The 15,228-nt window shown below is 46.0% G+C and overlaps 1 protein-coding gene across 4 annotated transcripts in view; it reads left to right on the forward strand.

Moving 5' to 3' along the window:
* The window catches only part of DOCK7 (dedicator of cytokinesis 7), a 92,220-nt gene that overhangs the window by 7,054 nt on the left and 69,938 nt on the right, over positions 1 to 15,228 (forward strand). For all 4 annotated transcript variants that reach the window (XM_083867528.1, XM_083867529.1, XM_083867530.1 and 1 more), the window contains exons 2-4: positions 1,007 to 1,112; positions 13,774 to 13,949; positions 14,458 to 14,526. In XM_083867528.1, the coding sequence (XP_083723654.1) occupies positions 1,007 to 1,112; positions 13,774 to 13,949; positions 14,458 to 14,526 (351 nt within the window). The remainder of the gene's footprint in view (positions 1 to 1,006; positions 1,113 to 13,773; positions 13,950 to 14,457; positions 14,527 to 15,228) is intronic.

The raw sequence follows: 15,228 nt of genomic DNA on the forward strand, positions 1-15,228 counted from the left end.
GGAACATTTGTTTTGGTCAGGTCCCCTAGGCCAGGGCTACTCAGCAGATTTTCAGCTACACAGCTGCTTTCTTTTTTTTTTTTTTTTTTTTTTTTTTGTGGAAGGAATCTGGGTTTTGGTTTGTTTTTGGAACAAAACCATTTCCACCCATGTCAGAGGCTTGGCTATCCCTGCTGAGAGGGGCTGCAGCTTCCTGCTGGATCCAGGATGGAGAGCTGGGGATGCCTGTGGTGGGGCTGGAGCTGGGGCTCTTTGTTCAGACAGCCCCTGGCCATCAGCATTTCCCTCTTCCTTCCCTGTCCAGGTGTCTTTACCCACCTGTTGTGTTTCCAGCCTTACCAGGGACAATGTGGTTCTTTAGCCAAGACGGAAATCCATGGAGGGTCACAGTTTTCCCCCTCCAGGCATGGAAGGGCTGCTCTGTGCTTTCCATTCCTGGTGAGAAAATCACCCAGTGGTGGAATTTCTCTCTGGCAGAGACACACAAGGCTCTGTGCCAATATTTCCTCTGCTTGTCACCTTTACCTTTCCTACATGGGAAGGGAAACACCTTTTTGTTCTGACCCAGTCATTTGTTTCCTGTTCCTTTGTCTGACTGTGACTGCAAACCCCAAAAATAGGCAGGGGGATGAAAATGCAGAGTACAGGAGCAGCTGTGTGACCAGGAACTGCTGAAGGGTGAGAGGAGAACTCTGGAGAAGAGCTTTCCTTGTGGAAGAGCCTGCTGGGAACAACTTAATTTGTGCATTTTATTGCCACAGATGTGCACAGAAGAGCAGCTCACAAAAGGGGAAAAAACCACCAAAATTAATTGCTGTTAAAAACATGTATCTGCAGCCTTGGGAGAACTTTATGATTCCTGGAAATTCATTCTGCAGGATCTACTCCCAGGATCAGGCCTTGACTGCAGTGAGCAGAGCCTGGTTTGGCTCCAGCAGCACGGGGAGGGTTGTGTGCTCCCTGCCATGTCCCTGTCAGAGATAACCCTGTCCCTGTGTCGTTGCAGGACCGTGGCAGCCGAGGTCAGGAAGCAGATCTCGGGGCAGTATGGAGGCTCCCCACAGCTCCTCAAGAACCTCAACATCGGCGGCAGCGTCTCCCATCACACCTCTGTAAGTCCTGCCTGGGGCAGGGAGGGCTCAGGGTGCTGCCCATGGCCATTTCACCATCTGGGAGGAAACTGCAGTGCTGGCAGGTTGTTGATGTCAGCAGCTCTGATAACACCAAGGACATAATTCCATGCAAAACCCACTGATTTTTGGGCATTTCTGTGTTGCACATCAGTTAGTGTGGCTGGGAATCTGTGTTTCTGCAGAACCTTTGTAGGACAAGGCCTACAATATCTTTCTTGACTAGATATGAGTTGTTTTATCCCCAAACAGCCTGGATTGGGCATTAAATTCCACATGTGTGTGGTTCTCTGGATGGAGAGCTCTTTCTGTGCAAGCTCCTGCATTTCAAGTTGCTGTATTCCTGTCCTTGTCACTCTGGAGAGCAGGACCACAGCGACTTATCTGCTCTTCTGAAGTATTTTAAATATTATTGTGCAAGCTGAGTGTGGCTATTCCTCAGGGATGTGTATTTACTTACAAGTTTACAGCCCACTTTGAAGAGCTGTATTGTCACAATCACCCTTCCTGAAATCAGACTTCCTTGCATGGCCTACCAATAACCTTCCAGATTTATTGTGGTAAACATTTCAAGAGTGCAGCAAACTTTTTCAGGCTGGAAATGTTTAATTTGGGGTCTCACTCGAGGTCACAGCAGTTCCTTTTGCTGCAGTCAACTTGAAAAACAAATATTAGAGCATCTTGTTTTCTTCAGAGAAGGGTGGTTAGGTCAGGCAGGGCTGGAAATGTGACCTGGATTTGATAGTCTGTGCAAAGTGCTGTGAGTTTACAAGAGTTCTGCTCTTTGGAGTGGGGTCCTGTAGTGTTTCCTCAGTTCCTGGAGTTGTGGGAATGAGTTCATGGGAATTCCCTCTGTTTCATGTCCAGTGTGACCTGTTAAAGCTTCCTCCAGTGGAGCACAGAGGTGTCCTCAGAGCTGGGTGTCACCTCAGGAGGGATGTCCAGGCTGACCTCAGCTCAGAGCAGTGACTTCTCTGCAGGCACGAACCTCATCTCTGAGGAGATCTGGCTGTGCCAGAGGCCCTGGGGATGGAGAAGAGCTGGAATTGCTGTCATTTCCCAGGAGCACAGGGACAGCAGGAGCCTGATGTGTCAGCGTGGTGGGGACTGAGCAGGGAGGAGGGTTAATGACAGAAGGGTTAATGAGAGAAGGGTTAATGAGAGTTGCTGCCCAGGCTAATGCCTTATCTCAGTGTCTCTGCTGGGCTGTGCAGTGATAATGCAAAGCCCTGACTTGGCAGTTCTGGATGGTCTTTTGCATAATCCAGCATTAGACTAGGGAGGATCCCCTGCTATTAGCTGGTGTGTGGAGCACCAGAGTCATTGACTCCACTTCCTTGCAGCACTGGACAGCTGAGGAATGCACTCCCATTGGATATCCATCCCAGGGGCTGCTGGGCCTCCCTTGTCTCACCTGGGCTTTCATCTTGGAAGGAGTTGGCTGAATTGCCTTTCTGCTCTCATAAAGTGAGATGTCTTCTGTGAACCTCTCCAGGCTGCTCCTCACCCAGCCATGTTTTTGATCAGTTTTCTCTTGTATCACCTCCTTTCACTCTGAATTGTCTCTTCCACTTTTTCCTCCTATTTCTAAGGTTTTTCCATTCTGCCACCACCCAAGTGTTGCTGCTCAAGGCCTCAGCCCTGTTGATCTTCACATGTAATTTTTCACACAGGATCAGACTTGTTGGTCATGGTATTTATTACCAGTAGCTCTCATTATCCCGTTGCCCTGGTGTTTGCTAGTAAATATATGCAAGAATCTATAAAAATGCTGGAAAAGGTCACGCTGGCTCTGAGCTCTTCCTATCAAAGTGCATCGTGTGATGGCTGCTGTGATAAGCTCCCAGTTTGTCACATTAAATTGGGTGCTGAGCAGAGATGCTCTGCAGGAGCCTGATGAACACGGGGCGATGGCTTGTAGGAGATCCTCTGCAGGAAAAGTCTATTTAGTTAAGTCATGAGTCTGTATCCTGAGGCTGCATAATACGACAGAGGTTTGCTTGTCTGAATTTTGGGTTAATTTCTCTCCCCGAGGCATCTGTCAGGATCTGCTGTGCCTGCCTGGCCTGGTTTGATAATCAGCATTATGCAGAGGGAAAGCATCGCTGTGTGAAGCTGTGTTTGCTCTGGGAGAGTTCAGTTCTGTGTAGCCACACTGGTTTAAAAGCTTAAAGTAGGGCATGGAGTGTGGGAGTGAGTAGGAAATTCTTGCTAAAATGTTGTGTGGTTGAGTTTCAGTGTCTCCACAATGGCAGCTGGTTGGGATTTGGGGGGCTCCAGCCTGGCAGAGTTCAGGAATTGTTTGGCCAATGCTCTCAGGGTGGGATTGTTGGGGTTGTCCTGTGCAGGACCAGGAGCTGGGCTGGATGATCCCTGTAGGTCCTTTCCAGCTCAGGGCATTCCACGATTCTGTGACTCCAGTGATTGTGCAGATGTGTTTTTTCATGCCCATCTTGTTCACTGGGATGGGAATTCTGGTCCAGGAAAGGTCAGCACTGGTTCTCTGGTGGTTGCCAACAGCAGCTGGTTGTGATGGTTTTTCTGAGAGTCTTCTCAGTCCAGTGGAGATATTTTTATGGAGAAATGGAGTTTTTGTGAATGAAGAGCCTGCAGCACTGTGATTGCTTGGGCCTTTTGTTTCTTGTCAGCTGAAGCCAGTGCAGGGATGTTCCTCACTCCACAGACTTGCCCCTGGTTGAACCTGGGATAAATGCAAAAACCTGCCAGCTGAATTTTAGCAAGTCTCTTCCCTTTTGCCTCACAGGCAGCAGACAAAATGCTGCCAGAACTGTTTCTAATTTGGTATCTGGTAGAGCTGGGGAGAAGACACTGCTTTCAGATGAGTTTATTATTGTCAGCCTCCACCCTTCTGCCACTTTAGGAGCAGATGATTTTAATGGCACATTCCTCAGACCCCAGACACAGGTCCAAGGCCCTCAGAGGCTTTTCCTGTGGACCCCAATGTGCCAGGCTGGGGCTCCTGGCAGGATGCAGTTCCTGCAGCTCTGAGCTTTTTTATTTTTGCAACCCACAGCAGAAGGCACTGACAGTTTGTTATTGGGAAACAGGAGCTGTGAGCTCTGAGAGTTCCATGAAATAGGGTTTATTTTTTTTTAAGTTATTTTTGCAAGCCTCCTCAAGCCCACTGGTGAGTGGGTTGTGCATTTGCACCTTGCTGGGTGTGCTCTGGGTTGGAATCCATGGGCTGTGCTCACCTTGGGAGCCTCCAGAGGTTCAGCTTTCCCTGCTGGGATCTGGTGCTTCTCACCCCCAGCCCCACTGGGGGAAAGCAGAGAGAGCCTGCACTTCCCCTGGGAGAATTCCCCAGCATCTTGCAGGATGGGGAATTTGCTGTGTTTGTTTGATGAACCAGACTGTTTACTATGGGCCATTGTAATCCCTCATGACTAACCACTTTCTTTTCTTCCCAAGTTGGTTTTTTCTGTGGAGCAGCTCCTTGTGCTCAGTTAACTCTGTCTGCTGAAAGTGGACAAAGACTTTTAAAATCTTGGACTTTTTTTTTTTTTTCACTTTTGAGTGCCAAGGATAATAATTGAAATGTTTTTTGGTTGTTGTCCAAACCTTGATTTTTTTTTTTCAAGAAAAAATTTCTCTTAATTTTAACAAATCTTTTCAGGTCTCTTTTTTCCTATTTCTTTACATCTTTAGAGATATATTTTAATGGTTGGACATAGGACTTAGTGCAATAGTCTGGTTGACAAGATGATGTTCAGTCAAAGTTTGGGCATGGATGATCTTGGAGGACTTTGCCAACCTTAATGACTCTGCGATTTAATTAGAAGAGCAGTTTTTACTAAACTTGGAAATAAGCAGAGTGAATGTACATTCTGATGTTTTATAGAAAAAAATCACAGCTTTTTCCAAGGGATTTGGGATAATATTTCCTGTATGTTACAGCAGAGAGGATTGTTAGTATGTAAAGAAACACTGTTATAAGAGATACTAATTAGTTTGGGAATAAAAGGGTCTGGATTCTTGGATGTGATATGATCTGACCATGTCTGCTCTCAGCACTTCATTTTCTCCTGTAAAATGAAGGTGCTGACATTTCCATATCTGTGTAAAGCACTGCTGGCTTTATGGGCATTATCTGGGCTAATTGAGGCTTTGTCTTGGATTTATTGGATGTCAGACTTTGGCCATGTATTCAAAGATAGCATCTAATTATTCAATAAGAGAATATAGGTGCCTTTGTATATTTCCATTGTTTGTTTTTAACGTAATTTAAGAGAAGAAGAAAAGGTGGTTTTTGCAAATGAATGGGAAGCACAGCAAAGAAAAACATGACATTGTCCTGTGTGACACTGAAAAGGGCGTTTTGGAGGGTTCAGAGCCAAGTAATTTTATCACCAAGAATTGAAGAGGAGAATGAGCCAAGTCTTTATGCTGTCTCAGGGCTGCTGAAGGCTGAATGGTGCCTCTCATTATTTGTATTTCCTGGAGGTTTTTGCCCTGCCTGGCTGAATGGTCTGTCCTCATCAGGCAGGGGAGGATGGGAGAGGCATCCACATCCTCTGCCCTCCTCTCCTCCCCTTGGGGGCTGCTCACAGTTCACCCTGCTCTGGTGCAGGTTCTTTTGGAGGACATTAAAGCTGCTCCCATTCTATTCTGTGGCTAAAGGCAGCAGTGAGCCCTGCGGCAAAGGTCAGGAGTGTTTTATCTGCTGAGTCTGGTGTCCACTGGAAATTGCTGAGTCTCTGCAATAATTTAAACAGTTCATATGTTAGCAGGGATAAATACTCTTAATTAAATGATAATATAGCAAGTAATTGTTAATAAACAGGCTGGGAGAGCTGGGAATGCTCTCCTGGAGAGGAGAAGCTCCAGGGAGAGCTCAGAGCCCCTTCCAGTGGCTAAAGGGGCTCCAGGAGAGCTGGAGAGGGACAGGACACAGGGAATGGTTTCCCACTGCCTCAGTTTGTGCTTTCAGTTTTGTCACAATTTATCAGAGGGAAACTCTCGGAGATGAGTCTCAGCACTTGCATTTTCTGTATCAAAGTCTTTGTGTTCTCCAAATACTCTTGGTGAAATTACACAATTCTTAGTCATCAAAGATCTTGTCTTCTTACCAGTCCTTGGAGGCATAACTCGTGTCTTTCTAGGGTTGGTAAGAAATTGCTTTAGTATTCCCAGATAACTAATTAATCTCTGATTAATATTAATATTTCTATACCCAAATGGCTCCCTACATTAGCAGCCAGTTATCACAGCAAATAACCTGGCAGTATTTGTACATAAAGCATCTCACTGGTTTTGGGACTGGCTGTTACTTGTTACATGTAGGATCCTTCTTTAGGTATATTTGTAATTATTTCACAGAATCCCAGACTGCTTTGGGTTGGAAGGACCTTGAAGCTCATCCTGCAGGAAGATGCAGGGGCATCTTCCACTATCCCAGGTTGCTCCAAACCCTGTCCAACCCGGCCTTGGACATTTCCAGGGATGGGGAATCCATTTCCTTTCATTAGAGGCTTTTTCTAACATTTCATTGTGACAGAATTTGACTCCCACTGCAGATCTCACAGACTCCAGATCTTCAAAATGAATGTTTTCAGATTAAAAAAATAAATAAAAAATAGAGGCTTCAGACACAGAGATTGCTTACAACCATTTTTGGGGCACGTTTGCAATGTGGAAATAAATAAATAAATTTCATCAGCTGCTCTCTGTGGTGATGACATCTCACAGAACATCACACAAAAGAAGGAATAAGAGGCAGAGCAGAGCAGGAGATGGGGAATTGCATTCCAGAGGCAGAGGGGAGGTAATGACTGCACTCCTGCCTGGGGAGGTGTCATCCTTGGTGAGCCTTGGGAGCTGCCTGTGGCTGATGGAAAGCAGAGATTGCCCAGGAATCTCCTTGCTTCATTTGAATATTTCCATGTGTTATAAATGCAGCCAAAAAAAAAATGAAATGCAGGAGTTCTCTGGGCTCACCAGGCATCAGGATTTTGGGTTTTCTGAAATGCAGGGATGGCAGCAGGCAGATATGTGAGGCTTTGAATTCGGATCTGTTTGGATTATTTTTGGAGTGTTTAGTTGAAAGAAAATGTCATTTTTGCAAGTAAAACATGTTTTTTCATTACTTGACTGTTGTCAGTGGTTAACATTACGCTGCTCATGTTTCAAAACCTCTTAGAGTGACTTGCCTGTAGTTCACACTTAAAAATAGATCCGATGCCTGCGTTTAGCAAGCTCATTTCTTTAAACTGTTACCTTCTTTAACCTGCCTGCAAATCGTAATGCAGTTGTTTTTTTTTTTAGCATATTACATTCTCAGATTTATTCTGAGTCCTCCCAGATTTAACTCCTATTCCCTGAGATACCAGTATCCCTTTAAGGGTGACAGGATTTGGCCACAGCAGGCACAGGCCATCTGCATTCCTGACTGCTCAGCAAGGGAAGTGCCTGTTTGCCCTGGAGACCCAGAGATAGCTGAGGGAAAGCTGGGGCTCAGCTCTGAAATGTTCATCTGCTGCTTCTGTCCTTCCAAGATTTTTGTCCAGGGAAGGCAGTGGGTGGGAAGTTGGTATTAATTTAGAATTTGGAGCTTTGGCACAATCTGTTGCAGTTTTAGCACGTTATAAAATCGCTTAATATTTAAGGAGGTATCGAAGTTAAGATGGAACTTTGTCCTGATTTCAAAATTGGCAAGAAATATCACCCTGATTTTGAAGAAGTGCTTTAGCAGCCAAGTAAAAATAGCAGTCAGGATCCTCCCTGTGATGGGGAGCTCTTTGCAAGGTTAATTTTTCAAGGTCTCTTATCAGATCCTTGCTGGGAGTTTTACTCCCACACGGGAGGCAGGAGATACAACCTTCCACACTTTGCTATTGTCATTTTTACAGAGCCCTCAATTGTGCTGTGATCCTCACAGGGGCTGGGGCTCTGCCCTTGGGAATGATGTATCTTATTTGAGCTAAAAGGGAAATTGGGCTTGGATTGGGCCACAGCAGCTCGAATTCAAATCCTTGTTGTGCCAGATGCATCCTGCCAGGCTGTCATGTCATAACCTCTCAGTGCTGTTGGGGTTCCCTGTGAGATTGGGCATCCTGGGAGGGCAGAGGTGAGGGAGGGAGAAGGAAATGGGAGGGAATGTTGTTTTCCATGGCTGGGCTGTCTTACACAAGCTGGGAAAGTCTGCAGAACCACAGCAGGGATTTGAGTGTGTCACTTCCAGGAGACTCCTCATGATGCTCAGCACAACTTGTGTGAGTTGGGCAAACATCCCCTGTGCCCAGCATTTTGTTTAGGAGAGGGATGAGCTAAAGTCCTCCAGGGGATGCCTGTGGACATCAGGGCACTGTGCTCCAGTCAGTCCCTGTGAGATGGAGATAATCATTGTCCCTTTTCCTGCCCCACTTGTTACTGAGCTGCTGTGCAGTGCCCAGGAGAGCAAATCTTGACTCTTCAGGTACCTGCACCTGTGCAGGTCCTGTACAAGCCTGACCTCTGCATTGTGTTTTTTGTTTCCTTGTGTGAGCTTTGGTGTAGCTTTCCCTGCACGTTATCCCTTTGTTATCCCTTTGGGATGCTTGGCTAAAGTGACTGAAGGTTTGTGTTACCCTCCATGGAGTGATGCCACATCCCCTCCCTGAGGCTCCTGCAGATTTGTGCAGGTGCTTTTGTAAGTGAAGATGATGATCCAGGTAGGAGCTCAAAAGGAGGAAATAAATAGGAGAGAGACATGTGCACTAAAACTCCACAAAAATACAACGTTTGCTGTCTGGAGAAGGGCAAAGTCGATAGGGAACGCAGTTTTATTTTCCAGCTTTTAAGGGGATGTAATAGTGAAGAATAACACAACCTTAAAGAAGAAAGCTTGAGTGTCCCCATTGCAGGAGAGCTGTAAACCTTTGAAATAGGGGTTTGTCCTGCAAGTGCTGAGAGCCAGAGCTGCAGCAGCACAGGGGCACCTCTGGAAACTGCCTGTTAAATGGGTTGGAGAAGGCAAATCAGGCAGGCTGCTGTCTGATTTAACTGATTGAACATGTTTGTGGTCAGGTTAAGGACATGCAGAATTGTCATTTCCAAGTGAAGGGTTTGATTTGGGTTATTGGAGTCCTGTTTGATTTCTTCTGTGCTTTCAGTTTATCAGTGCTGTGATAAACAGAGTGTTTATGCTGGCAGGGAGCAGGTTATGCCCCTCTTACTCATCCTGAGCTGCCCTTTCTCCCCACATTGTCCTCCTGTAGATTTTAATAACACCAGAACAGTGCTTGCCATGAGTGAGGTGGTACTGCCTGGGATCCTGGGATAAAGACTGAGTGAAAACTGTGTTAGGTAATTGTCCAGAATTTCATCTGTAATTGCAGCCTGCACAAAATCAAAGAGTATTTTTTTAAAGAGCAGCAATTCTGGGAGCAGCTTTCCTTTGCATAATTTTAGCATGTATTTGGTATTAATTTACATTATTCTGTGGTCCTGGTGGGGAAGATGCTCAGGGCTCTTGCACACTTTGGTTTCTGGAGGGTCTTAATAAACTCAACAGAAATGGACCCCCTGGCAAGGATTTTTTGTAGTAACACTCCAGTATTCCCCATTAGGTTTATTGGGGGTGACCACAGGTGAGGAAGTCTTTCAATACTTAAAGGGGGTTTAGAGAAAACAAGGAGAGTGACTTTTTACACAGGCAGACAGTGATAGGGAGAATAGTTTCAAACTCAAAGAGGAGAAATTCAGATTAGACATTAGGGAATTCCTCCCTGTGAGGCTGCTGAGGCCCTGGCACAGGGTGCCCAGAGAAGCTGTGGCTGCCCTGGATCCCTGGAGGTGTCCAAGGCCAGGCTGGATGGGGCTTGGAGCACCCTGGGATAGTGGAAAGGTGTCAGGGTTGAAAGAGGATGAGCTTTAAGGTCCTTTCTTGCAAAACCACTCTGGGATCCTGTGATGGTTGGTGGTCTGCGTGTTTGCAAACATGGGGCTGGAACTGTCCTTCTGCCTTTGGAAGTCCAGTGAAGAAGAACTGGCTGTGTTTTGTGAAGGAGACACCTGCTGTTGCTTCCCTGGAGCTGCCAGGAGGAGTGGAAAAAGCTTTTCCTGGGAGCAGGATGAAGATTGCCCTGAAGATGGCTGTGTCTGCAGGGCTGAGGGAGAGCACAGCTTTACCCTCCTGAGCTGCTGCCCCTTCCTGCTGCAGCAGATTTCAAACCTTTCTATGTACAGCTGCTGGGACTGGCAATTAATTCTCTGATGGTTGTGATCAGCTTTATCAGTGTCACACTCCTGCAGGTCAGGACAATCAGCTCTTGGGTGCCTCTTGTTTCTCCTGGTGTCACGGGAGGTCAGCTGGGCTGGAGGTGAGATAAGAAAGCAGGTTCTGCTCCTCCAGCAGCAGTGAGGTTGATTGGGATGATGGGGTTGAGTAACCTGGTCTTTATCTGAGCTTGTCCAGCTCCTCCAGTGGGCACGTTTCACCTGGTGGGTCTGTGTGGCAATTTCAGGTGCTTTGCCCAAGTAACACAGGAACAGCCCTTGGGATTTTGTGTGTCACTGTCCCCATCCTTTGGAGCGATGCTGGAGCATGAAGCAGGACAGAGAAAATGTTAAACCATTGACAGCAAGAGCCTTGAGAGGAGCTCTCATGGTTCTTTCACACATGGGGACATCTTTTAGGTTCATATTCCTTTTGGTGCATTTATTCATCCTTCTTTCCTCCTCCTCCTTTTTCATCACTTCTTCCCCCACAAATATCTGAAGCCTAAAATAACGTGTTTGCCTTTTATCTGCCAATAGTCTGACACCAAGTAGTTCCTCTCCATAGCCAGGAATTTATGTTTGGCCTGTTTACTCAGGTGCTAGACAATATTTCTGGCTGCACAGATGGTGTGTCTAACACAGGCCTCTGGGTTTGACTTCTGTGTTTGTTTACATCTTCATGGTACAAGAGTTACCCGAACAGACAAACTGGAAAATTGTGAAGTGCAACCTTGGGCCTAATCCTGAAACATGTGAAGGGCTTGGAAAAACCCCTGGAGAGCCCCTGAGCATTTCCTGCCTTCCTGAATTGGGTGATTTTTATTTGGCATGGCCACTTCATTCATCTCCTGCCCAACGCATCATGCTGCTGCTGTTGGACAAGGGGAATTTGAGATGTGACATGCCAGGGATGAAGTGATGTGGTGTGTTTTGGGCTGTGGCAGCCTCACACCCTCAGTCCTGCCTGTCCCTGTGAACTCTGCATTAATACACATTTTTTTCCTCATCTTTTTTGTAATTCTGTTTATCAGGATGAGTGGGATAGGTTCCTGTGTGTTAGAGAATCCCAGATAAATGAGTTTATGCAGATTAAAACACAACATTTGCACAGGCAGCTCACTTTTGGAAGATACCTCAGCTTTGGAGCTGCCAGGTTGGAAAGAGGGATAAAAAGTAAGTTTTAAAATGTTAGGGCTTAAAAATAGAGTCAGCTAAGGAGCTTTAATTCATCCTGTGAGGCTTCCTTACCCCACTGTGCTTACAGTGTCCAGCAAGGAGCACCATCTCTGCATGGATGGGGCTCTGCTCTGGCCATGGGAGGATGTCAGGGGGTTCTTTTCCCAGCACCTCTGGACATCCCCTGTTCCTGGAGCTTTTTGCCCGGTGATTTTGTGACTTTTATCTTCATTTGCAAAGAGTCTCCCTTGCTGGTTGGTTCCTGCTGTTTGGTTCTGAGGTTTGTCAGTGGAAGGGGTGATTTGAGGCAGGGCAGCACTGGAGGTTTGGAAACAAACAGGCACTTGTAGCAATTCCTTAGAGGAAAAGCTGTCACCTCTCAGTGACATTTGTCAGGGATCTCGTGCCAAATGGAGCTGGTCTGGCTGTGTGTGAAGAGCAGGGTGAGGTGGTGACATCTCAGCTCTGGTGTGGGAAGGAGCAGTGACAAGTTCTGCTCGTGGCGAGTGTTGCAGTGATGAAAACAGTGAAAAGTGTCTGGTTTGTGTTTCCAAAAGTTCTCCAAAATCACGTACTTTGAGTCCATTTCAAGAGTTCTGCATTAGGAGGGGGGGGAAAGGTTATGGAGTTAAAGAGATGATCATTATCTTTTTGTGAAAAGTGTCCCTGCCCATGGCAGAGGTTTGGAACGAGCTGATCTTTAAGGTCCCTTCCAACTCTTCTCTGATTCTTTTATACTTTTTTACACAGAAATGAATTTGTTTATTTAACCTAATTTGCAGAATCAAATACTATGTTTCTAACCACTACATACTTTTTTCATGACTCAGATTCTTATCTGGCAAAAAGTCATCTGGTCCAACTCCCCTGACCTCCCTGGAGTCACGCTGGTCTCCTGCTGAAGGATTTGCTTTCTGAGAAAAATTGCAGTATTCATTAAAGTTGGTTGTGATAGGGAGATTCTTTCAGTACCCTCTGTGTTAGCAGTGTCTTCTTCCTTGAACAAAAAGTTGATTCATTTCAGGACTTGTTGGCAACAGTTTCAAAACTGGAATTTGGGATTTGTGTAGCAATGTTTTTGGGAAGCACATTTAAAACTGAAGTGCTGAGTGTTCTTTTTAAAGTCATCTCCCAACACAAGCTAAAGGAGAGTTCCTTGTCCCACAGAAATCATCTGGATGACAGGAAGGGGGAAGTTAGTAGAGAAAACTGCTGAATTTGGATGTGTTTTTTGTGACTCTTGTTAAAACACTCAGCCTCACTGGCACGTGCCAGGGAATTCTAGGAAATCTGTCAGCTGCTTCCCCAAAACTTGTTTTTGGTGTTTCATTTTCTTAATGTCTGTGTTCACAGCATAATGATCTCATATCAGAATATTTATATGTATTTATATAATGGGATATGTAAAAATGCAAGTTATGCAATGTGAGCGTGTAGCCAGTTCATGCAGATTTTCTTGTAATGTAGCTAAAAAAAGCTCAGGATGGTGAGATCAGCACTGCCAGTGAAATCTACTGTTTTCCTGCACGTTTTCAGTTGTTCCTTGTGCTTCAGCTAAAGGCTTTGTGCCCAGTAAAGATGATTTTTAAGCACCCATTTATTTTATTGAGGGCAGTGTCCCTTCCCTGGCATGAGCAGAGTCATTGTGGCACTTAAGGCTCTAATGTCAGGGAGAAGAGGTGGTTAAACTTGTACCTGTGGTGGGTGAACCTTGTGTTTTGTGCTGCCCAGAGAGGTGGTTTAATTCAAAATAATATCAGTCCTCAGAGCTGTGTGGCTGCCTGAGCTCCTGGTAAATCAAGCCTTGCTCTGGGTTCTGGCTGTGCCTGAGGGAGGAAGAGTTCCTGCATCTTGGATCAGGATCAAGGTTCCCTTTGTGATCAGAGCCTGGCAAAAACAAATTCAGGCTCAGATACGTGGGAAATAAAGCCCTACGTTTCCTTTTGTTGTATTTCTTGAAACCAGATGTAACCTTTTCTGGCTCTAGTTGCGTTTTTACGTGGCCATGGCACGCACCAGAGGAACGTGCAGAGGAGCATCAGATAAGAGACAAGACGTGAGGAACAGCTCTGTGATGTGTGTTAGCTGAGGTTAACACCACTGGGCTTAATCACCTGCTGTTGCATCAAATCCCTCACCGAGGCAGAGGAACTGGTTTAAAAAAAGAGAGCAGAAAAATTTGTGTATTATTTTCCTTTGTTTGTTCAACTCGGTTTAAGGTCCCGTGTGGTGGTTGGTGTGTTCCCAGGTGCCTCTCACAGAAACTGTGGATCCTGTGGATGTGGAGGAATATATCAGTGCCCACCCTCTGGCCATGGAGTCGGGGCCCCTGCGGGACCTGCTGGAGTTTCCCTCTGATGACATCGAGGTGGTTTATACCCCCCGCGAGTGCCGGACGCTCGTGTCGGCTGTGCCCGAGGAGAGGTAGGACCTGCAGCAGGGACTGGACAGGGCTGGAGAATAAAGGAGATATTTATTGGAAGGCCTCTAGGATGCACCTTGGGCAGGACAAGAGCCTGGCCAGGACTACACCCAAGGTGGACCCCAAATGGTCACAAAATGACTGACTGGTCACGAGGTCTCACCCTTTTATGAGTTTTGGTCCATTTCCATATTGGGATTTAATTGTCCAATTCCAGCTCCAGGTTGTGAGGTCCCATCCTCGTTCCTCCCTACAGTCCACTGTTGTTCATGCATTTGGGCCTGAGAGTTGTCCTTGGTGTGCAGCAGGAAAAAGATTTGTTTTGTGTCCCTGCTGTGTGCAGAGCTGAGTGACACTGACTGTGAGCTCAGAGCTGCACCCCTGGGCACCACAGAATCTGAAATACATGAAAGCTAAAACTTGAGGCATCAGTGATGCTCCAGAGAATTAAATGTGTGTTTAAGAAATCGTCATCAACTCTGTGATCTTTGTTTTTTTGTTCTTTTACAGTGAGATGGACCCTCACGTCAGGGACTGTGTCAGGAGTTACACGGAGGACTGGGCCATCGTGAACAGAAAGTGAGTTCCCCTCTGGTGTTTGTCACCTTCAGTTCATATTTAAACTTTGGCCAAGTACTACAAGGAGGTTCAAAAATATCGTCCTGGCTGCTGATCGTCTGTTCTGGCTTTTAGTTGCCTGGTTCAGCTGAACTGATGCTTTGTGTTTGGCAAATTGGATCTTGGACATCAAAACCCCTTGGGGCATTTTGGAAAATCTAGGCCATTTCAGTCCACAGTTGCTCCTTTACCATGGTAGAACAGTTAGAGAATGTGGACAAGTAAAATTACTTTCAGCTTTTTTTTTTTTTTTCCCTTTGTTCCATCTGGTTTTAGTTCTTTTCAGAGACAAGTTGCATGAATTTCACAGCAATGCACGATTTACTTGCAGTCACAACCACCTGTCAGACAAGGTGCCCTCTGCAGCTTCCACTGGTTCCCAGAGAGACCTGGGGGAAAGTACATCATTCAAACAAATAACTGCTAATATTTGAACCATCACAACATTTACCTAATGAGTTAACAGTTCAGAGGATGGGCATGCATTGATTATTCCCTGCAAATTAGCAGGAAGGGTTCAGAGAGGCTTTAGCTGGAGCACAGGCTCTCTCGGATGATTGGAAGTCTGATGACTTCAAGAGCTGCTTGTCAAGGGGTGAGTGATCCATGTGATGTGCATCACCTACAAATGACTTGGCTGCAGCTCCAGCTCTGCCCTTGTGG

Source organism: Zosterops lateralis (genome assembly GCF_965231275.1).
Source record: "Zosterops lateralis genome assembly, chromosome: 9".
Taxonomy (NCBI): Eukaryota; Metazoa; Chordata; class Aves; order Passeriformes; family Zosteropidae; genus Zosterops; species Zosterops lateralis.